This window comes from Diabrotica virgifera, chromosome 6 (assembly GCF_917563875.1).
Source record: "Diabrotica virgifera virgifera chromosome 6, PGI_DIABVI_V3a".
NCBI classification, from domain to species: Eukaryota; Metazoa; Arthropoda; class Insecta; order Coleoptera; family Chrysomelidae; genus Diabrotica; species Diabrotica virgifera.
In genome coordinates this window covers 25,208,826-25,233,062 of record NC_065448.1, presented here as the reverse complement: position 1 = coordinate 25,233,062, position 24,237 = coordinate 25,208,826, and the positions used below count along the sequence as shown (strand labels likewise).

General features: G+C 31.1%; 1 protein-coding gene across 1 annotated transcript in view; it reads left to right on the top strand.

Moving 5' to 3' along the window:
* Nucleotides 1-2,306: 2,306 nt before the first annotated feature.
* Nucleotides 2,307-24,237, top strand: part of LOC114326990 (aspartate aminotransferase, mitochondrial) — a 32,010-nt gene continuing 10,079 nt past the window's right edge. The window contains exons 1-4 of the mRNA XM_028275482.2: nt 2,307-2,623; nt 8,162-8,669; nt 17,527-17,709; nt 20,418-20,656. Coding sequence (XP_028131283.1) covers nt 2,553-2,623; nt 8,162-8,669; nt 17,527-17,709; nt 20,418-20,656 — 1,001 coding nt within the window. The 5' untranslated portion in view covers nt 2,307-2,552. The remainder of the gene's footprint in view (nt 2,624-8,161; nt 8,670-17,526; nt 17,710-20,417; nt 20,657-24,237) is intronic.

The window sequence follows — 24,237 nt, the reverse complement described above, 5'->3', positions numbered from 1 at the left end:
TTATTTAAAGTGTTTAAAAAAAGCTTCATTTTGTTTTATAAAAAAATTTCTAGCATCAAAATTAAACAAGTTACGCTCAAAATAAAGTTAGTCCCTTTCGGTTTTGGTAAAAACATCGAGAAAATCACCTCCTAATTAGTATCTTAAATGAACTTAATCGTTACGACTTCACAAGTTTCTTGACTCGTGTATATATTGTTTATATGATCTGTAAGTTTCATCGGTTCAAAGTCCTTATTATTGAAAGGGCTGTAGTTAAAAGGGGTTGAACAAGTCACTGATCACGAACGTGTGCAAATTTAGAAACACCAAATCTTAATCAATTTTTGCCTAACAGAGGAACAAAAAAATACATGAAATTCAGAAAAGCAAATCTGACTTTTTGTTTTTCGAGATTTTTGGTATCTCTAACAATTTTTAAGTTATTTTGAAAAAAAGGCATATTTTTCAAAATTTAAATTTTTAAAAATTTTACTTTGAAACCAAATTTTTTCAAAAATAAGCACTTTGAATCGATGAAACTTACAGATCATATAAACGCAACATAAGTAAAATAATTTGTGGAGCGTTAACGGTTAATTTCATTTAAGTTGCTAATTAGGGGGTGGTCTTCCCGATTTTTTTTGCAAAAATAAAAGGGACCATCTTTATTTTGAATGTAACTTGCTTAAATTTAATGCTAGAACCTTTTTGTAAAAACAGAAATAAAGCTTTTTTAAACACTTTAAAAAAGTTATAACGGGTTTTCCCCAAAAAGTGCTTAATTTTGTTCTGAAGCTATTTCCTTGTGGCATTTTTATGATTAATTATTTATATGGGAAATAAGCCACAATTAAAATGAAAAAAATAATTTTATTAACGTTTCGACGCCCAAATTGGGTGCCGTTGTCAAAATACAAAATATTATTGTCAAAAACAAAAATGTTGTTGCTAAGCAAAAAAATTCTTCTAATAATTTATTTAATCTGACTCATTTATATAGTTCTCATAAATATTGCCAATATTTATGAGTTGCGTTCCTGGGACGACTTACTGAAAGATAGTTCATTCGATTACATGAAATCGAAATATGCAACTCATAAATATTGGCAATATCATTTTAAAGTCTTCTACTTTAAAATGTATAATATATGTCTAAATTGCCAATATAAATGAGTCAGATTAAATAAATTATTAGAAGAATTTTTTTGCTTAGCAACAACATTTTTGTTTTTGACAATAATATTTTGTATTTTGACAACTGCACCCGATTTGGGCGTCGAAACGTTAATAAAATTATTTTTTTCATTTTAATTATGGCTTATTTCCCATATAAATAATTAATCAATTGCTTAATTTTTTGGATATTTCACGTCGAAATATTCTATTTCAAATTTGGTGAATATGAATATATTTTTCATGGGCTATAACTCTGGTTCTACGAGATCCAGAGACCTAACGCGTACACCATTTTTTTTACTTTTTAATGGGCTATATTTTTCCTAGGAACGTTTTTTTCGACAAAATACTTACTTTTTGAGTTATTTGCGAAAAACCGTCTAAAAATGTGGTTATTTTGTTGAAAAATGAACAATGAATATGGAACAAAAGTTACTTAAAATAGTCAGTTTACCCATTTCCGGACTTATTTTGGACATATATTTTTTCATCCCCAAGAAAGTCACCCCCAGGGCAAAAGCACACATAGGCACAATATCACTTTTTTCTTTGACATGTAAGCTATACTTATGCCAAATTTCATGTCAATCCAAGCGGTTCTTTAAAATTTAGAGCAAAAACCGTGAAAGAATGGACTACTAGGAAGTTATTGGCAAAAGAGAGATAAATAAATTTAAGTAAATGGTCCGTTGCGAAGCACTCCATGGTTCGGCATAGAAGTGGAGAAAAGTGTAAAGAAAAGCAAAAGTTTATCTGAAATACATACCAATCAAGGTACTAAAATCATATGACAATTACAGGACACTAAGAAACAAAAAACATCTACTCTTTTAATAAAAAAATAAAAAATAAACGGGAATAATTTTCAAAAGAAATGGAGCATGCTTTTTTAGGTCTCCAAAATGAAATTTTGCGCTTTTTTGTTAAAAAATAAGTTGACTTAATCACAGTAGACTTAAAAACGTTAGAGTTGAATTCATTATTGCAAATGAATCATGACGTTTGTGTAAAGATATAATGGAACAACTATAGAAAGGATATTACAGTATTGATTTATGGTTTTGTGTTAAAAGTGTTGCCTACTAGTAGTATTAAAGAATTTTAAAAGTTATGTAATCACAAACACGTGAAAATTGAACGTCAGATTGACGTTGACAAACGTAATCTGACAACTCGATGACCTTTTCTTAACCTTCGAAACCACCGGGTTCTGCGGTCCTGCGGCGCCTTTTTAAAAATTAGAGAAATAAAAGTCGCTATTTCGTCACTTATTTTTTAGTTGCTTATTGGCAACCACTTCGAGTGACGAGCAACGGTGTTATCTCTTCTAGTTTTTATCAAAGAAGTTATTTTTATCAGAATACCGAACAAACAACCAGAAGAAGGCAGTGAACATGTCTCTGAAACAAACAGTGTCACTTTTACATAGCAAAAATGGAATTAACGCCGTTGCACAAAGAGCCAGGTAATATAATTTACAATTTGTTTAATCCCTTCTTGTAGTTTTATCCCTTTTTGATGACCTATCCTAACCTATGCCAGAATCAGGCAGATCAGCATGCTCCTTGATACAAAGACCTTCCTCTTAGTTTTGAACAGCTTCTAAATTTATTAATTCGGGTTTGTTAGACATTAAGAAAGAATTACATAATCTTCATTCATTCATTGCACATTTCAGCCTCAACAAGTCCATTGATTTTTTTTTGATTATAGGAGTATGTTTACTTTGTCAGTTGATTTTCTTCAATTCTCTATAAGAGGAAACGTCGCTGGTGCATGTGGACCATTTTTTACAAAACAACAATGCCTGAAATAATGTAATAAAATTATCTTACAAATTGCATCACTGTTGTCTTTTCTAATCTAAATTTGTTTTTTATTACTCTGTGGCGTTACAGCCCTTTGTGGGTTTTAGCCTACTTGTCAACATACCTCCATTCCTCTCCGTCTTGAGCAATCCCCATCCAATTCTCCACGCCCATAGCTTTAAAGTCTCCTGCTATATCTCGCCACCAGTGTCGAGGTTGTCCATGTGGTCTTCTTCAAGTTCAGACTTCTTCCCATACAAGCCTGATATATTGTTTCGTCAGAATGTCTTCCTGTCCATTGGAGTCTTCTGAACTTTATTTCTTTTATTATGTTAACGTCTAGATATAGTTCTTCGAGCTCTTTGTTAGTTCTTATAAAAATAGACGAAACCATCTATTTTTATTTTCTTTTTTTAGTTTTTGTCCTATATTAGTCTTGTCGCCAGAGGGGTACAACGTCCTCCTTTATTGAGATGGACTTACCTAAGCTTTTTTATGTATTTTGACCCATAGAACACGATTTTTTTGGGTAACGGTTGATCCGGATGTCGATAAGATTGTTATAAACAAATAACTTGAGGAATTACATAACAGCGATTTCTCGCAAAACAAAACGTTTTTTTTTTGTATTTTTTGGGTCATTCTAAGCAAAAAATGTTCTTACAAGTTTTTTCGTAGGATGCATAGTTTTCAAGATAAACGCGGTTGAACTTTAAAAAAATCGAAAAATTGCAATTTTTGAACCCGAATAACTTTTGATTAAAAAAGAAAATAGCAATTCTGCTTATCGCATTTGAAAGTTCAAGTCAAATTATATAGGTTTTGATTATTTGCATTGCTAAAAATTTATTTTTATTGTTAAACAAAGCTATATTGAGTGTAGTTTTCAATGATCTCCCATTTAAAATCGAACGAGTAGGTAGAGTAGGTACAAGTACAAGCGAGACAATTTCTACGTAGCATGCATTAAAACGCATGTATTGTCCACGGGAAACACTATGTGTTTATAGCTTAGTTTAACAATAAAAAAATAAATTTTTAGCATTGCAATTAATCAAAACCGATATAATTTTACTTGAACTTTCAAATACGGTAAGCAGAATTGCTATTTTCTTTTTTAATCAAATTAAAAGTTATTCTGGTTCAAAAATTGCAATGTTTAGATTTTTTTAAAGTTCAACCGCGGTTATCCCGAAAACTATGCATCCTACGAAAAAACTTGTAAGAACATTTTCTGCTTAGAATGACTCAAAAGAATGTTTTGTTTGGCGAGAAATCGCTGTTATGTAATTCCTCAAGTTCTTTGTTTATAACAATCTTATCAACATCTGGATTTAATGTTACCCAAAAAATTCGTCGGGTCAAAATACATAAAAAAAACTTGGGTCAGTCCATCTGAATAAAGGAGGCCGTTGGACCCCCCGACAGGACTATATATTGAACTGCTGCTTTATTAAACATAGGCCCAAAGAAAAATATAGTCGCTTTTCGTTTTTATTTCTTTGTTATTGTTCATGTTTCACTACTATGCATCACTTCACGTCGTATGCTTGTTTTATATAGTTGTATCTTTGTATGTCTTGTTAGTTGTTTCGATTTTATATGGTTTTGAAGGGCATAAAGACATCTTTGCCACCTATTGTTCATTTCTTGTGATTCGTTATTGTCTCCAGTTATTGTTGTTCCAAGATACTTAAATTCTCTGATATGCTCAAAGTTAACGTCATTGATGGTGATCTTACATCTGATTCTATCTTTGTTTCAGTTATTGTGGCTCATATACATGTATATTTAGTTTTGTTTTCATTGATTAGGAGCCCCATCTTTTCTTCTTCCTTCTCGAACCTGACGAAAGTCTGTTTTATCCTTAAGCTGGTGTTTTTTATTAGATCAATATTATCTGTAAATGACTACAGTAAGTTCAGTCATTCATGATGAAATACTGTAGTCTGTTTTTAAATTCTTGCACTTCTGATTATGTACTCCACAGCTAAGTTGAAGAGTTGCAGTGGAAGTACATCTCCCTGTTTTAGCTTTAGCCCTTTATTTATTTCAAATGTCTCCTAGTATTTTTGGCCAACTTTTACCTTACATGATAATCCTTCTATTACTCTGGGCTAATTAGCAAAATACAAGGAAAAGTTATTTACCAGCAATTTTATTGCTGGAATCGAATCTTATTATTGTATGTATTAATATTATAGATATGCAAAGTCCGCAGATAGTGTGCTACTTTTTTATAAACAAAATGGCGCCCGAAAATCGTGTTTTTTTCAATTTTTGCTCTATAACGCCAAAGATTTTAACTTAAGACCAAAAACACCCAAATAAACATTCGCCGCAATTAAATTCTGCATAGAGACGTGTTTTTTTCGATATACTTCGACGAAAACTTTCCCCGGAAAAAGCGGGTTTTTCCAACAAAATCTTTAATTTTCAACTAAACTTTTAGATAAGTAGTTGTTAATCAATAATTAAATAACTTGGTAACGTAAAAGCCCTTTCCGTATATATTATAATTCCAGAAGTCTATAAAAATTGAATGAACAGTTTAGCAACAATTAAAATGTTAATTAAAAATTTACGGTCGCTATAATAACGACAATAATTATATGATGCATAAGAATAACTATGATTTTTTCATAAAAACACACTATACCTATCTAATGTACTTTACAGAATTGAAATTGGACTATTTAAGCGGCCTCAGGAATATTTTAAAATTATAAACAATTTTTTGGTTTATAAACAAATAGAATATCTCGGGAAATATTAAACTAAATTAAATTGTGAAAACGGTATTCGAAAGACAGAGACAGGACGCTTCTTTTAAAAGAAAAAACGTTTAATTATGACGAGTGGTTCCTGAGATACAACCGGTCAAAGTTGACCGAAATTTACGGCAAAGATATAAACAATACGATCATACTTTTCAAACCATCACCTTTTTATTTTTGTCCTCTTTCTCCACACCAATTTTCATATCTTTAAAGTCCTCATAACATATATTATTATAATAAAAATTATCGATATTACGAGTGAAAATTGCCAAAAATAGCAAAATTCCAATCAAAAATTAGGTTGGAGAAAATGTAACCCTCAAAGTTCAAAATCGGTATACGTTAACAAAATGCATTTTCTCGGCTTCCCATGGAGCAATTTCCTTCATTCTTTTTTTGTTCCGAAGTAACTCGAGCAGAGCCATCGAACTAACGCATTATTAAATGTCAAACTTGCTTTTGTTTTGTTATAATATATTAATTTATTTATAAGAACAGAAAATTACGTATTTTTTCCAGTTGTAGGCTTTTTTTAGATAAACTTACTACAAGTGTACCTGTTAAAGTTAAAAACATGAATATTCTCATTTGAAAGCTGTATAATTATTTAAACAATGTTTATTTAAACAAATTAAAATATTGTGTTATAATAAATAAATTAATTTTTTATAACAAAACAAAAGCAAGTTTGACATTTAATAATGCGTTAGTTCGATGGCTCTACTCGAGTTACTTGGGAACAAAAAAAGAATGAAGGAAATTGCTCCATGGGAAGCCGAGAAAATGCATTTTTTTAACGTACACCGATTTTGAACTTTGAGGGTTACATTTTCTCCAACCTAATTTTTGATTGGAATTTTGCTATTTTTGGCAATTTTCACACGTATTATCGATAGTTTTTATTATAATAATATATGTTATGAGGATTTTAAAGATATGAAAATTAGTGTGGAGAAAGAGAACAAAAATAAAAAGGTGATGGTTTGAAAATTATGATCCTATTGTTTATATCTTTGCCTTAAATTTCGGTCAACTTTGACCGGTTGTATCTCAGGAACCACTCGTCATAATTAAACGTTTTTTCTTTTAAAAGAAGCGTCCTATCTCTGACTTTCGAATACCGTTTTCACAATTTAATTTAGTTTAATATTTCCCGAGATATTCCGTTTGTTTATAAGCCAAACAATTGTTTATAATTTTAAAATATTCCTGAGGCCGCTTAAATAGTCCAATTTCAATTCTGTAACGTACATTAGATAGGTATAGTGTCTTTTTATGAAAAAATCATAGTTATTCTTATGCGTCGTAATTATTGTCGTTATTATAGCGACCATAAATTTTTAATTAACATTTCAATTGTTGCTAAACTGTTCATTCAATTTCCATCGGCTTCTGGAATTATAATATATACGGAAAGGGCTTTTACGTTACCAAGTTATTTAATTATTGATTAACAACTACTTATCTAAAAGTTTAGTTGAAAATTAAAGATTTTGTTGGAAAAACCCGCTTTTTCCGGGGAGAGTTTTCGTCGAAGTAAATCGAAAAAAACACGTCTCTATGCAGAATTTAATTGCGGTGAATTTTTATTTGAGTGTTTTTGGTCTTAAGTTAAAATCTTTGGAGTTATAGAGCAAAAATGAAAAAAAAAACACGATTTTCGGGCGTCATTTTGTTTATAAAAAAAGTAGCACACTGTCTGCGGACTTTGCATATCTATATTATTAATATATACAATCATAAGATTCGATTCCAGCAATAAAATTGCTGGTAAATAACTTTTCCCAAAAATGGCCTATTCTCCGATAATCAGCCCAGACTATATACATATCCATATCAAATTGGCTAGTTGGAAAGGCACGTTATTGCTTCTACTTCAAACTCACACATTTTTCCATTATCTGTTTTATTGTGAATATCTGGACAATAGTAGGGCAGTTCAGTTTAAATCATGTTTTGGGCATGTTTTGGTTCTTTCTAGCAGGATATTTGCAAGGACTTTGTAGGTGGTGTTTAGAAGCATGATTCCCCAGTTACCCAGTAGTTAATATATTGCTTTTTTTCTTTTGTTGTGGATTGGTACAATAACCCCTTCTTTCCATTCATCTGTATTGTAACATTGTAACTTTGGAGCATCAATAATTACAGTGTGTTAGTTGGTTTATCTTACAAGAAAACTACCTCAGCTACCTTACTTTACTTAGCTCTCTATACCTACTTTTGTTTTCAGATTTTAAATTCACTCTCAGTATATTCTCCACCCTGAGCTATCCCTACTGTGACTTATATTCTTTTCTACATTCCTATTTTATCCACTTAATTCATAAAATGTAACATAAAGTTGCTTACATTAATTTTGTTTATGTTCCTTTCATTATTGTATCAATATGCCACATTCTTACTTTTTTTTTCAAGTTCTTGGTGGTCTGGTGTTCAAATGGGACCCCCTGATGTAATCCTAGGAGTAACTGAAGCCTTCAAAAAAGATAACAACCCAAACAAAATCAACTTGGGTGTAGGAGCTTACAGAGATGATAACGGAAAACCATATGTTTTACCATCCGTCCGTGCAGCTGAAGAAAAGATAAAAGCTAAAGGTTTGGACAAGGAATATGCCCCAATTTCTGGTGTAGCTGAATTCTGTAAAAGAAGCATAGAGCTCGCTCTTGGTGAAAACTCATCAGTTTTGAAAGATGGTATGAACGCCACTGTACAAGGTATCTCTGGAACCGGTTCCCTCAGGATAGGAGGTGCTTATTTGAACAGCTTTTTCCCTGGAAACAAAATAATCTACCTGCCAGCCCCCTCATGGGGAAACCACAACCCCATCTTCAAACACTCAGGATTAGAAGTTAAGACTTACAGATATTATGATGCTAAAACCTGTGGATTGGACTTCCAAGGCACCATAGAGGATATTTCTGTAAGTATTTTTAAGTAACTGTGTACTATAACCATATCTACTAATTGGTGAACTCTTTTTTCTCAATTTTTTGGTTCTGTCAAATCATAGCCCTATTTTTCTGATGTTTTCATGGATTTTATGAACCTATCATCATATTTGTATTACTTTTCTTCTTCTAGTGAATTGGACCCTATTTAAAACTATTTTCCTAAAGTTCAACGGATTTTAATGATTCGAATTTTATTGGAATGCTTGAATGCCCTTATATACAGCGTGTCTACTTAAGTTGGAAACATATGGGAAACTTTTTTATTATTAATTTTACGAAAAAAAGTTATTCTTTATAAAAAGTTCTGCATGCCCCAAAACCTAAGATCCAATCATCAGATATCAAATTTTCTCAATATTATACGAGGTATGTCAAAAAATATGAATTTCGGTCAAGGGTAAAGTACCTTTATTTCTCTCAATATCGAAAATTCTTATGATAAAAAGTTGTTTGGAATTAAAAAATAAGATCAAATATGCAATTACATGCTTCTAATTAAAAAAAAATTAAAATTTTTTTCTCAAAATGGATACCCAACATCGTTTTTAATTATTACAAATATGATAACTCGTTTATTATTCATTTTACGAAAAAAAGTTATTCTTCATAAAAAGCTTTGCATGGTCTAAAATCTAAGACACAACCATGATATATCAACTTTTATTAATTTTATACGAGGTGTGTCAAAAAATATGAAATTCGCTCAAGATTATAGTACCTTTATATTTCACAATATTTCAATTAGAAGAATGTAATTGCATATTGAAATATAGTTTTTAATTCAAAACAACTTTTTTAATAACTGTTTTCAATAATGTGAAAAATATAGGTACTTTACTCTTGAGCGAAATTCATATTTTTTGACATACCCCGTATAAAATTAATAAAATGTGATATCTGACGGTTGCATCTTCGGTCTTAGGACATACAGAGCTTTTTATAAAGAATACCTTTTTTTCATAAAAGTAATTATGAAAGAGTTTACGTATGTGTAATAAATAAAAACGAAGTTAGTATCAATAAATTTGAGAAAAATTTGGAAAATATTTTTTTCCAATTAGAAGCATGTAATTGCATATTTGATCTTAGTTTTATTTCCAAACAACTTTTCATAATAAGAATTTTCGATATTGAGAGAAATAAAGGTACTTTACTCTTGAATGAAGTTCATATTTTTTGACATACCTCGTATAATATTGACAAAATTTGATATCTGATGATTGAATCTTAGGTTTTAGAGCATGCAGAACTTTTTATAAAGAATAACTTTTTTTCGTAAAATGAATAACAAAAAAGTTTCCCATATGTTTCCAACTTAAGTAGACACGCTGCATAAAAAATTCCAAGTATTTAAAACTTTTTGTGTTGGCTCTGCATAAATTTGAAAAATTTAGATTACAAAATTATTTTGCGAAAACTACTTGATTGATTGTGCCGAAATTTTGTGTAGTGTTTTTATGTATTAAAAATATTTTCTGGAATAAATTTTGAAGTTTCTATGTGGCTTTTAAATACCTAAAAAAGATTATTCAAAAAAACATTGATTTTTACCATGATTTTAATGGTTTTTATTAATTTTGCAAAATTAGCATATTATTACTTATTCAATTTGCAATAAATTCTGTCTTGTAGGAAATTTAATTTCGAAACTTTTTGTATTCACAAATTTTTTCTAAAATATATATAGCAACGAAAAGGAGAAAAAAATTAATTTTTTTCACAAATTGTTTAATAAAAAAATTAGCCCACCTTTTGAAATGTCCGCGCATCATAGTGAAATCATTATTTCTAATAATGTTTCAAATCAATTAAAGCAAAAAAAAATAGGATCATATACCAAATGAGTGTGTTTTAGAACAGAAGCAGCCTGAACTACATGTTAAACAACCTTTTCTTTTTTATTTTATCATATTTCTTTTCATTTATGAATTATAAAGTTACATAATGATTGAAATATCAAAATTCTAAATTTAAACTATCTACAGTTTAAATACCTAAAACAATAAATAACAGTTTAACTACAACACATGTGTTTAATTACAAAAGAATCAAATAATTTGCAGTTTCAAGGATTTACACCTGTTAGCTGATCTTATGCAACCTTAATATTAATGAACTTTTAATATTTCTATTGACATTGAACTGTTTTCAACAAAATGTAGGTTTATTTCTACAGTATTTAAAATTTTATTTTATTTCTTATCAATCCGTGATAAAAATAAGTTAAAAGGATTATGTTGCTTTTTTGTCCTTGATTTAATAATAATTTAATCTAGATGAACTGAAAATAATCTTAAAATTAAATGTTATTTTGTACTTAGAAACATAAAGCTGTTCTTTGATAAACATTTATCAAATAATTATTATAATGCAGAATTTGTTCTAATATTATCTTGTGACGTGATTCACTAAAGATTTAAAATTGCAGGATTGAAGATGATTTATTGAAATTTTGATTTCCACCATGGAAATTGCTTTTAAAATAAAAGATTTTGAATTTTGTAGAAAATTTCAAGCTAGAGTTTAAAACACCAATATAGTATTTTTTAATTATGCATTTAGTACGTTCTTTAAAGGTAAAATATTGCAAAACCTCTAAATTTTAAACAACCGCTTGGATTGACATTAAACTTGGCATAGGTACACATAGCTAAAAAGTCAAAGAAAAAAAGTGATATTGTGCCGATGTGTGCTTTTGCCCTAGGGGTGAGTTTCACCCCCTGTTGAGGGTGAAAAATATATGTTCGAAATAAGTCCGGGAATGGATAAAATGACTAATTCTAAGCAACTTTTGTTCTATAAAGTTTTTTCACCAAGTTAATACTTTTCGAGTTATTTGCGAGTAAACATGTTAATGTTTCTACAAAATAACTAAGTTTTCAGACGGTTTTTCGTAAATAACTCAAAAAGTAGGTAGTATTTGGTCGAAAAAAAAATTCTCATCAAAAATATAGCACGTAAAAAAGTGAAAAACATGGTGTATATATTAGGTCACTATACCTAGTAGAAGCAGAGTTATAGCTAATGAAAAATGGGTTCATTCTCGTCAAATTCCAAATCGAATATTTTAACGTGCCATAACTAAAAAACGAAGCACTTTTTTGGGGAAAGCTTATTTTAACTTTTTTAAAGTGTTTAAAAATGCTTATTTTTGTTTTTTTTTTAATTTTTTAGCATCAAAAGTAAACAAGTTACGCTCAAAATAAAGTTGGTCCCTTTTTTGGTAAGAAATCGGGAAAATCACCCCCTAATTAGCATTTCAAATGAACTTAATTTTTACCACTTCACAAGTTTTTTACTCTCGTATGTATTGATCATATGATCTGTAAGTTTCATCGGTTCAAAGTGCTTATTTTTAAAAGAGCTGTAGTTAAAAGGGCTTGAACGAGTCACTTATCACGAGTGTATGCAAATTTGGAAACACCGAATCTTAACCAATTTTTGTCTTACAGAAAAACAAAAAATACAAAATATTCAGAAAAGTAAAGCCGACTTTTTTTATTGTTTAAGATTTTTGGTATCTCTAACAATTTTTAAGTTATTTTGAAAAAAAGCATTTTTTCAAAATTAAAATTTTTAAAAATTTTATTTTAAACCAATTTTTTTCAAAAATAAGCACTTTGAATCGATGAAACTTTGATGAAGGGTCGTTTAAACACAGCGATAAATCAAACAACTTATCAAGGTCAATCGAGTTGTTGCAACTTATCATTGTGTGTAAACGGTGTATCGCACAACTTATCAAAGTTGGAGTTGGGTTGAAGGTGGTATCGCATTGAATCGCAGCGTCTAAACAGCGTTTCAACTTGTCATCACAACTAGTTGCTGTGACTTATCATTGTGTTTAAACGACGCTTTACAGGTCATATAAACACAACATAAGTAAAGTAACTTGTGAAGCGGTAACGATTAATTTCGTTTAAGTTGCTAATTGGGGGTGATCTTCCTGATTTTTTTTTTGCCAAAACAAAAGGGATTAACTTTATTTTCTATTTGGAATTTTTTGAATATGAACCTATGTTTCATTAGCTATAACTCTGTTTTTGATAGGTATAGAGACCTAATATATACACCGTTTTTTTCACTTTTTTATAGGCTATAGTTTTGCTAAGAATATTTTTTTTGACAAAATGCTTACGTTTTGAGTTATTTGCGAAAATCCGTCTAAAAACCTGGTTATTTTGTTGAAAAATGAACATATTCACTTGCAAATAACTCGAAAAGTATTGATTTGGTAAAAAACTCTATAGAACAAAAGTTGCTTAAAATTAGTCAGTTTATCCATTTCGGGACTTATCTTGGACATATATTTTTTCAACCCCGAGATTAGGTGAAATTCACCCCTAGGGCAAAAGCACACATCGGCACCATATCACTTTTTTTCTTTGACATGTTAGCTATGCGTGTGCCAAATTTCATGTCAATCCAAGCGGTTCTTTAAAATTTACAGCAAAAACCGTGAAAGAATGTACTAATTATATATTTATTAATAATGAGCTGTGAGCTTAAATAAACTAGAAGCCTTTGAGATGTTGGTTTATCATCTAATCTTGAAAATACTTTGGACAGCAATAATATCAAATGAAAAATCTTTTCTTCGCGACGGAGGTTGGCAATGATCATAGCTATTCGAATTTGAATTTAGCTTTGAAAAATTCATTTGATGTACATTTATAAAACTCTTTCAGGTTGTGCAGCCATGATATTCTGTGATTCCCTATGATTCTCTTTTCTTGGATATTTCTCTGCATAATCAGTTGGAGTATCTCTCTTTACGTGTAATATGTCTAAGATACTCCAATTTTCTTATTTTGATTGTATTCAAGATTACCACTTTATTCATTTTTCTCAAAACTTTAACTGTGAGGTGTTATGTCCACAATATTTTCAGAATTCTTCTAAACACCCACAACTCAAATAATTCAATGTATATCAAGATAGACCTTATTGTCCTACCTAATGCTCAGCTATTAATTAATATTAGTTGTAGTTTCGCTTTAGGACTACAAAAATATCAAAAATTTTACCTTACATAAAATAATCATGTTTTAAGTAAAAATATTTTTGAGACACATTTATTGCTGCAGTACAGTTATCTCTAGAGTTTATGACCTGGAATATCTCGAATAAATTTTGCTTTGCTTTGTCACTTGGATTATTAATTTATCAAAAATAATTTAATAAAATTTCAGTTTATTTCCAAGTACTTAAGGATTTGCAATCTGTCCTGTTTGGACAATAACCAAGAGTGATAATTCAATCAGAAAAACTAATATGATTGAAGATTACCTGTCAGTACTGGCACCTTCCTAATCAAATTTAACATATCAGTGACAATTATTGATCCAGTAAAATCTGGCACGAAATCTGGCAAGTGTTCCATGCACTTCTTACAACACACAAATTGTTAAACTGTATGTATTTTATCGGGACTTTCCCACTTCTGATATAATAGATCATTGGAAAGATACAGAAATTCCCATTGAGCCTAGTACATCTTTATAGTCCCACTATATGGGGTTATTTCCTTCCAAATAGAGCTTACATTTTTAAGCCATTCTCGTATGATTTTTAAATCATTATCATTGTTTATATAGGGATAGTTGGTCAGCTCAATAGGTAAATATGTTTGATTCAAATTGAGACAGTCACCAGATGTCCCCACAATTTCTGTCAGGGTCGCAACGTCAAAATGCATAGACACCAAGTTGGATACGATCCTATTCGTAACACCCCAACTCGCATACATATTAAGAAAAATATATATACAGAGTGTCCCAAAAGTAGTGGAACGGTCGAATATCTCGCGAACTAAACATCGGATCAAAAAACTGAAAAATACGTGTTCAAAAATTTTCAAAAATCTATCCAATGACACCAAACACCAACCCCCACTACACACCCTGGAGGTGGGGTGGAGGGCAACTTTAAAATCTCAAATGGAAACCCCTAGGTTTTCTTGCAGATTTAGATTCGTTACGTAAAAGTAAGCAACTTTCATTCAAGAAATTTTTTCGAACTGTGGATAGATGGCGCTATAATTGAGAAAAACGATTTATCCTGATACCATAGGTAAATTATAGAAACGGTCTAATATCTCGAGAAATACACTTCCAAATGAGAAACCAAAAAAAAGGTTTTTAATACTTTTCGAAAACCTATCGAATAACGCTAAACATGACCCTCCAACTCACCCCCTGGAAGTGGGGTGGGGGGTAACTTTAAAATCTTAAATAGCAACCCCCACTTTTTATTACAGATTCGGATTCGTCATGAAAAACTAAGCAACATTTATTCGAAACATTTTTTAGAATTGTTGATAGATGGCGCTTTAATTGGAAAATACGATTTATTAGCGCCATCTATCAGCAATTTTAAAAAATGTTTCGAATAAATGTAGCTTAATTTTTCATGACGAATTCGAATCTGCAATAAAAAGTGGGGATTGCTATTTAAGATTTTAAATTTACCCCCACCCCGTCTCCAGGGGGTGGGTTGGAGGGTCATTTTTGGTGTTTATCGATAGGTTTTCGAAAAATATTAAAAACCTGTTTTTTTGGTTTCTCCTTTGGAAGTGTATTTCTCGAGATATTAGACCGTTTCTATAATTTACCTATGGTATCAGGATAAATCGTTTTTCCCAATTATAGCGCCATCTATCCACAGTTCGAAAAAATGTCTTGAATAAAAGTTGCTTACTTTTACGTAACGAATCCAAATCTGCAAGAAAATCTAGGGGTTTCGATTTGAGATTTTAAAGTTACCCCCCACCCCACCTCCAGGGGGTGTAGTGAGGGTTGGTGTTTGGTGTCATTGGATAGATTTTTGAAAATGATTGAACACCTATTTTTCAGTTTTTCGATCCGATGTTTAGTTCGCGAAATATTCGACTGTTCCACTACTTTTGGGACACCCTATATATGGAAGAATATATTTAGAAATTGAATTAATGATGCCATGCTATTATAGGTACACTATGGTGCACATGAAAGGAATAAATTCGTTATTTCGTAACCGGCGACTTTAAGGAAAAATCCCGAAACACGTCGATTTTCATTTTTAAGTTATCGATGATTTTTTTAAATGAGAATAGGGGTCGTGTGCTAGCTCATTTGAAAGGTTCTTCAATTCTCTATTCAGTAATATAAACATTTACATTACATAATTATTTATACAGGGTATCCAACAAATTTTTATTAAATTAAATTATTTGACAAAAAAAGAAGAATGTATGTAATTTATTTAATTCAAAATACAATTCACTGCTTTCACAAATCAGAAAACAAAGTTTATTTCACAAATATACATTGCTTTTCGCTTAAATTAAATGTTCAAACTTCCAATAGGCAGGTGGCTGGCGGGAGCTGGCTTGAACATTGAATTTAATCGAAAAGCAATGTTTATTTGTGAAATAAACATTTTTAGTTTTTGGGTAACAGTAAAATGTATTTTGAATTAAATAAATTACATTCTTCTTTTTTTAATAATTTAAATAAAAATTTTTTTGGACACCCTGTATAAATAATTATGTAAATGTTTATATTACTGAATAGAGAATTGAAGAACCTTTTGAATGACCTAGCACACGACCCCTATTCTCATTTAAAAATCATCGATTACGTCATCACGCCCAGATGGATGACGTCACTACTATACCATATATGCCACAATATCATAACTTAAAAATAAAAATCGACCTGTTTCGGGATTTTTCCTTAAAGTCGCCGGATTACGAAATAACGAATTCATTCCTTTCATTTGCACCATACTGTATAATATAATGTATAGTAGCATGACATCATTAATTCAATTTTTAAATATATTCTTCCATATATATTTATTTTTCTTAATATGTATGCGAGTTGGGGTGTTATGAATAGGATCGTATCCAACTTGGTGTCTATGCATTTTGACGTTGCGACCCTGACAGAAATTGTGGGGACATCTGGTGACTGTCTCAATTTGAATCAAACAAATTTTCCTACTGGGCTGACCAACTTTCTCCTTATATAAACAATGTCATTATCTTTCTTTCGGTTCTTTTAAGGTTTTCCAGGAAAGTTTGATCATTATCTTCTTCCTGTTTAACTATATTCATCTGTAGAATTACGTCTTTGGTTAAGTACATTCTCATTTAACACATTCTTCCCTTCACGAATTTCTAGCATTTGTATTTAAGAATCGAACTGTGTAATTTTGAGTTACATACTTTACACTCTTCTTGCAAAATTGACACCTGTTCTCTTAACTTTTATATTTAATTTTTACTAATCGCTAGTTACTCATTTGGTTAGTTCCTTCAAAGAAGCAACTTCAAACTCCATATTTACTAGTATTTCTAGTAGGGTTATGTGACGGGCTTCTGGATGTCGATCTAGGGGACCTTCTGGCATTCTTTGGTTTATCTGTCCTTGCTTTTTATCAAATTTTGTAGATCTTTTATTAACCATTAACAATTACTTAACATCTTTTTTTTTATCCCACCGCTGTCACCAATGTTACACTTCATAATCACTTTTATTGAAAACAGCAAACAATATTGCAATACTTAATAACAACTTCAACTGGATGACAGAACTATTCAAAACCTCAATTATTACTACTACTTGAAGTGTCAACTTCCTGTTTATGTATATTTTCTGAACTTTCGGGATATTTCGATGATACCCTTTTTGTTAAAGGACTTTTCTATATGGAATAAAGCTTACGGAACTGTCGTAACAATATTTTCAATACCTTATTAAAGATATGCATAAACTAAGCTAAATGACACAAAATATGGGAATAATCTTTGATTTTGATCTAATAATAATCTTGATATTTCAGAAAATCCCCGAAAAATCTATCATCCTTCTCCACGCCTGTGCACACAACCCAACCGGAGTTGACCCCAACAAAGAACAATGGAAAGAACTGTCTGACGTAATCAGGAAGAGGAATCTTTTTGTATACTTCGACATGGCATACCAAGGTTTTGCTACCGGAAGCGTTGACAATGACGCTTTTGCAGTAAGTTAAAGTTGACAAAAAATATCTGGAACCGCCAAGGTCAGACCGATCGAAAACTTTAGTTACGCGACGTTGCCAGATCAATCGGTTTTCTAAGGTTTTTCGGTTTTTTATTTGTTGCCTGTTCCACAGTAAAATTTCCTTCTGCTTCTTCCTGCGTAAATTTTAAGACATTGTGCATAATTTCACGGGATTATACACTTAATATCCTATTTTTCACAGCACTTGCAATATTCATGTTTATTAAAAATATACACTTTTCCAAGGAATTAACGCACCACCTTAAAAATTGGTCATTTTTAATGTCTCGAACTTCCTAAACCTGCTGTCCTTGTGTTCGCGTCACTTTGTGGAATATTCTAGCATTTATAAAATACTGAAATTAAAACCCAACTATGGCCTCATGTTTTCTTAACATTCTGTTTTTTTATTCATTCGCTTATGTTGGGTAATAAAAAAGTTAGGTATGTACTTTAACAACTAGCCTTGTTTTTCATCAATACAGGATGTTTTTAAATAAGTATAGCAAACTTTAAGGGTCAATTCTGCATGAAAAAATAATGACTGTTTGCTTTATAAACGTATGTCTGCAAATGGTTCGTTTCCGAGATACGGGGTGTTGAAATTTTTCTGGCAAACTGACGGTTTATTTATTGCTATAAAACCGGTTGAGATGTGCAAATGAAATTTGGTGGGTTGTAAGAGGTAGTTATTGTGCATTTTTTGACATACAATTAAAAATTTTATGTTCAGCATTGTCGCACATACGGGTCATATTACCCGTACGCGCGCCAATGGTGAATATTAAATTCCTAATTGTATATCAAAAAATGAGCAATAACTACATCTTAAAACCCAAGAAATTTCATTTGCATATCATAGCCGGTTTTAGAGTAGAGCTCCATTTTCCCGGCCCCTTTTGATTTCCCGGGAATCAGGAGTCGGTAATTTGGATTTCCGGAGAATTCCCGGGAATCGGGAAATCTAAAAATAAAAAGAAGAAATTCTTTTTGTTTTAATTTTTCAATGCAATTACATAGTATAAAGACGTATAAATTTGATTACAAATTAAAAATGTTTAGAGAACTTCAAAATTTTAAAGGAAATTTCAAAAATAGAAACATATAAATTTGTAAAAGATCAAGTTTTCGATCCTAATAGCATTATTAATAATATTTAGAAAATATTAAAATATTACTAAAAGATTTTTAAATCGAAAACTTATTGGTCCATTTCCTTGGTAACACCTCCAAGGCTTCTAAAATTTGCAAGCCAAATGGATGCTGAAGCGAAGAAGACAAGAGGGAATTCAAAAAACTTACAATTCACGACCCCGTCTGTTCAAAAAAAAAAAAATTGTTTTATTTATATAAATTTGTGTTTAATTTGAATTTTCGTTGTTTTTATTATTGATATTTGATATATGTTTTCAAAAAAACATAAATTGTTGAGTGTTTGATCTTTCAGGGTGGCTCTTTTTTTGTACAGAAATTTGCTGAAGTTGAAAACAGACTTTCTGTTGATGTATGTCTGATGCTTTTTAGTGCAGTGAGTAATTTTGTTAAACGTTCGGTCAGCTGATTTGCACCAATATAATAACGTATTAAATTTCCTATGTACTAATTCTTCATAAACATAATTTTAATTCAAAATAAATATTTATGTTATAATTCTGGATACTTCCAAATGAATCAGATCGTTGCATAAACAAAAGAATGTTTATGCTGACGGATATGATACATTCTGTATGTTTAAAATATAATTGAAAAATAAATATTTTAAGTGGAATAATTTAAAATGATTATTAAGCAGACAGAGATAATAATTGTTTATCAGAATCATTTATTCATTTTGAGTCAGTAATATCTCCGCTCATAATTTAAAATAAAATATTTAAAAAAATTCCGGGTAATTTGTAAGAATTCCTGGGAATCGGGATTTTCAGGGAATGCAGCTCTATTTTAGAGCAATAAATAAATCGTCAGTTTGTAAGAAAAATTTCAACATCCCCTATCTCGGAAACGAAGCATTTGCGAACATTCGTTTATAAAGCAAACTGTTATTTTTTCATGGAGAATTACTCTTTAAAGTTTGCCATACTTATTTAAAAACACCTGGTATTGATGAAAAAGTATGCTAATTGTTAAAGTAACTAACTTTTTTATTATCCAAGCGAATGAATAAAACATAGAATATTAAGAAAACATGAGACTATAGTTTTAATTTCAGTTTTTATAAATGCTAGAATATTCCATAGAGTCACGCGAACTTTGAGAAAAAATCACAGTTTGATTGGTACAGCCGGTATACAATGACAATTTACCTGTCTAGCGATAATATTATTACAGTGATATTGTTAAAGAATAAGGCTATAATTAAAAAAAAATCACTTAAATCGGACAACGGGTTTAGGAAATTCGAGACATTAACAATCACTAATTATTAAGGTGGTGGGTTAATTTCTTGGAGAAGTGTATTAAATGTATTCTAAATAAACAACTATTCGACGATTTTATCTGGCAATGTCGCAAAACGATTTCGTGCACAGTGCATTTAAATGGATGTTTACTCTTTGCACCAACGCGTTCAACTGAAGTCTCCTCTCCTGGATTTGTTACCTAAGAGACCTTCGCTGTTTCAAATATTCCTATACAATTGTACTTAATCCATTCCTCAAAATCGTATTGATTGTCCTATTTAATTTCTAGGTTAGATATTTCGTCGAACAAGGCCACAGGATAGCACTCGCTCAAAGCTTTGCCAAGAACATGGGTCTGTATGGTGAAAGAGCCGGAGCTTTCAGCATCATCGCCAATTCCAAAGAGGAAGCTGATAGAGTTATGTCTCAAATTAAAATCCTTATCAGACCCATGTACTCCAACCCTCCTCTTCATGGTGCCAGAATTGTAGCCGAAATTTTAAGCGACTCTACTTTGAGAAGCCAGTGGTAAGTGAAATTGGTATATTGTTTAAAATGTCAGGTTTGAATTCGATTCGGGAAAGTGTCATGAAAGTTTGTGAATAAAATTCATGGTAGTAAAATCAAAATTGCATTTTGTGCATAAGGAAAATGCATTTCCAACTCGGAAAATGTCGATAGGAATGAGTTCAATTTTGTTACTCGGGAGCTTTCGAGGTCACTGAATACGAATATGATCACGACGATCATCCTCGATGACGTGAAAGACGACCTGAAAACTGTGAATGTGAGACAATGGAGGAGGAGTGCACAAGAGAGGTCTAAATTGAAGGACATAGCCAGACGAGCAAAGACCAGGGTTATGAGATAGACCAAAAAGAGAGTATAAAGAGATGAGTCTGTTCTACCATATTTGTATTATATTTGATAACCTATTGTCCTATCTAATGCTCAGCTATTAATTAATAATAGTTGGAGTTTCGCTTTAGGACTAAACTATATTCAAAAATTTTACCTTACATAAAGCAATACCGTTTTAAGTAAAAATATTTTTGAAACAGAATAATAATAGGGGCAGTCAAAATGTTCGAAACATAGCTCGGTTCTAGAAGGTGGGCAGAACCGGCTTCCAGCCTCTGTCATACAGAATTCTTCCAGCGTAGTCGTAATGATATTCGAGACTGCACCGTGCGATTTCCTTTTCTTTCTTCTATCCATTCACTCTCAACATTACTATCTCCCATTTCCTTTCCACTGCCATTCTCGTCCATTGTTTCGCCTATGTCCTCGTTTTCCCGTATAAAAGCTGTTCTTTTCTTTTGGCTCGTCATTTTTCTCCTTCCAGCTATCTCTTTCTTCCTCTTCCTCTATTGCCGCCGCACAGTGTTCAAAACTGAAGGAAACGTGATCGTAAGTACAAAAAATAAATAAATCTGAGAATGCCGAAATTAAGGGGTTTGTTTGTACTACTCATGATGCAACTTCTCAGCAAAAATTGATTTTTTATGTTTGTTAGGGCCAGATGTATTAATGATCAAAAGTACAAAATTCAATATAATTGTATACATCAAATTTAAATCCTCAGAGGCTGCCTTTTAATTTGATTATTACTTCATTTATGTGGATAGCTAATATAAAAGTAATTATTTGAGATAAAAGTACATACTTTAAAGATTAAAATAGCATAGTTAGCTTCACGGAAATTTGATTTTGATTTTGATATAAGCGGCTGTCTAAAAACCTATACAATTTTTTTATAAAATTAATGTTTGACAGCGTATTACGTTTATTGTGCCACATTAAATCCTTCACTAAATGAAAGATTATAATGTAAGGAATAAAAAGATATATAAGACAAACTGCGCAAAGGTGCGCAACTGAGTACATTGCGCATAAGTTTGCATCGAGCGCCGCGCGCATTTGGTCTGCATTAATAATTGCACTCGTACGTATTGTTTACATATGTATGTCAAACATATGTTATTTGTTAGGGTTACGAAAAGAGATTTTAGTTTTGATAAAGTAGTGCTATTCCTCAATAGAGAATATACTCTCTATGTAAATAACATACTCCTCACTATTAACGATAAAATCATTAGTTTTCGAGATATTTGAACTTAAACAAGTAGGTAACGGCACAGATATTTTGATTAATATATTGTGCTGCTGAATTTTTAATTTCAAATATCTCGAAAACTTATGATTTTTTCATTATGAATGAATAATATACTCTTCAGTCTTAACGATAAAATCATTGATTTTAGAGATATTTGAAGTTTAAAATTAAGCGGCACAATACATTAATCAAATATCTGTGCCGTTACATGTTTAACTTCAAATATCTTGAAAACTGATGACTTTATCGTTGCGCATGAAGTGTATGTTATATACATACAGAGTATTGGAGAATCGAAAAATTGCGCTAAAATAGCATTTCCGCCAGTGGCGTAGAATTTGGGAATACGTCGAAAAGTTTTAAACGACTGAGCAAAAATAGTTTTTAAATTTTTAAATAAAACACCCTGTAACTCTGTAAGGAGCCACATTTTATTTAAGTGATTTGGGTTAAATCCTAATATTTTAAGGTCTAGAATCTACAACTCAACGATTGGACATTCTTAATGAAACACCCTGTATAACGATATTTTCTAAGTAATTCACCCCCTAATAAAGGGATGAAAACTAAAAAACGACCCTTATTATATATATACTCGTTATACGGTATAATACCTCAAATATTCCAAGTTTTCAGCGAGATAACTTTTACAGTTTAAACAAATTTAGTTTCGATCACGTTTTGACCAATTTTGAACAGTCTATATCCTTCATAGACTCACCTACCCCTATATTTACCTTCTTTTTTGTTCATATTTGTTTGTCTTTGTCCATTTAGCTTTCAACGAGTTGGGTGGTTCTTCGGTCTATTGGGGCAGTGGGCCCATACTCCTCCAAGACTATAATCCCCTTTGGTACGCCTTCTCCTTGGGGCATTGCTTGAGACCCACTTTTCTTCTAGTGATTTTTGTATTGTGGGGGTTTTCTTCTCGGGTATAGGTGTAAGTATCAGGATGTGTAGAGGTGGGAATATATTTTTTTCTTGTCTTATTTTACCTCTTTTCTTTGTCCTAAGTTGTTACATATAGTTGGAAAAATGGTCCTGACTTTTTTTCCGTTATTCAGTTCTGTTAATTCCATATTTTCTGCGGTTAGGGTGTGATGCATAGATATAATTTTTCGTTTCCAAATAATAGAATAATTCGTCACATGTTGATTGTTTGCATGATCTAAGTAAAAAAGTCAATTGAGGGGCCCAGATGCTAAGTGGTACAAGTGACAAAATATTGTAAACTGAGTTAAGTGCACAAAATAATACTAGACAGTATTAACAATTTAGTGGGAAAGAGATGCAGATGAATTAAACTACTGGTGGCGACATATCGCAGGTTCTAGTTTGACTACTTACGAAATATTTAAAAACGATTTGCGGCAAACAAGGTATAACTTCATTTGTATCTCTTTGCCTGTAAGCCCGGCCGCACATCAAAGAAACATGAAACGTAAATTACGTTTCATGGAAATAAACCACTGCTAAACAAATATATATCCGGCCATTTATGAGACTCTCCGAAAATAAAAATGTGTCATGAGCATGAATCACACTCGTTTCATTAGTAGGCGGACTTTGAGATTTTTTTAGCAGTGTTTTCTTTTCATGAAACATGTTTTTCGTTTCATGTTTCACATTTTTCGTTTCATGTTTCTTTGGTGTGCGGCTTGGCTAAGGTGTTGGATATTATTTTTGGTGATTTATTTAGTATCTTTGCAAATCAAGACCTTAAAAATGTATTCAAAATAAGTGAAATAATAACACAAAATGTACCAAGTAAGTTTTCATAAATAAAAATGTTTAATTTTTACGTAATTTTTCTTTTATTTTAGTTTAAGAATTTAAGAAATTCGTAAGGTAGTTAAGTGGCAAAGAAAACAGGTGCAAAATTTGAAGCATAGAGGTACAAATGCGAACGTTTTTTTTTCCAAATTTCAAATATTTTGAATGAAAATAAATACTAACTTTACAAAAGCTTTTACAATTAGATAAATAAAAGGTA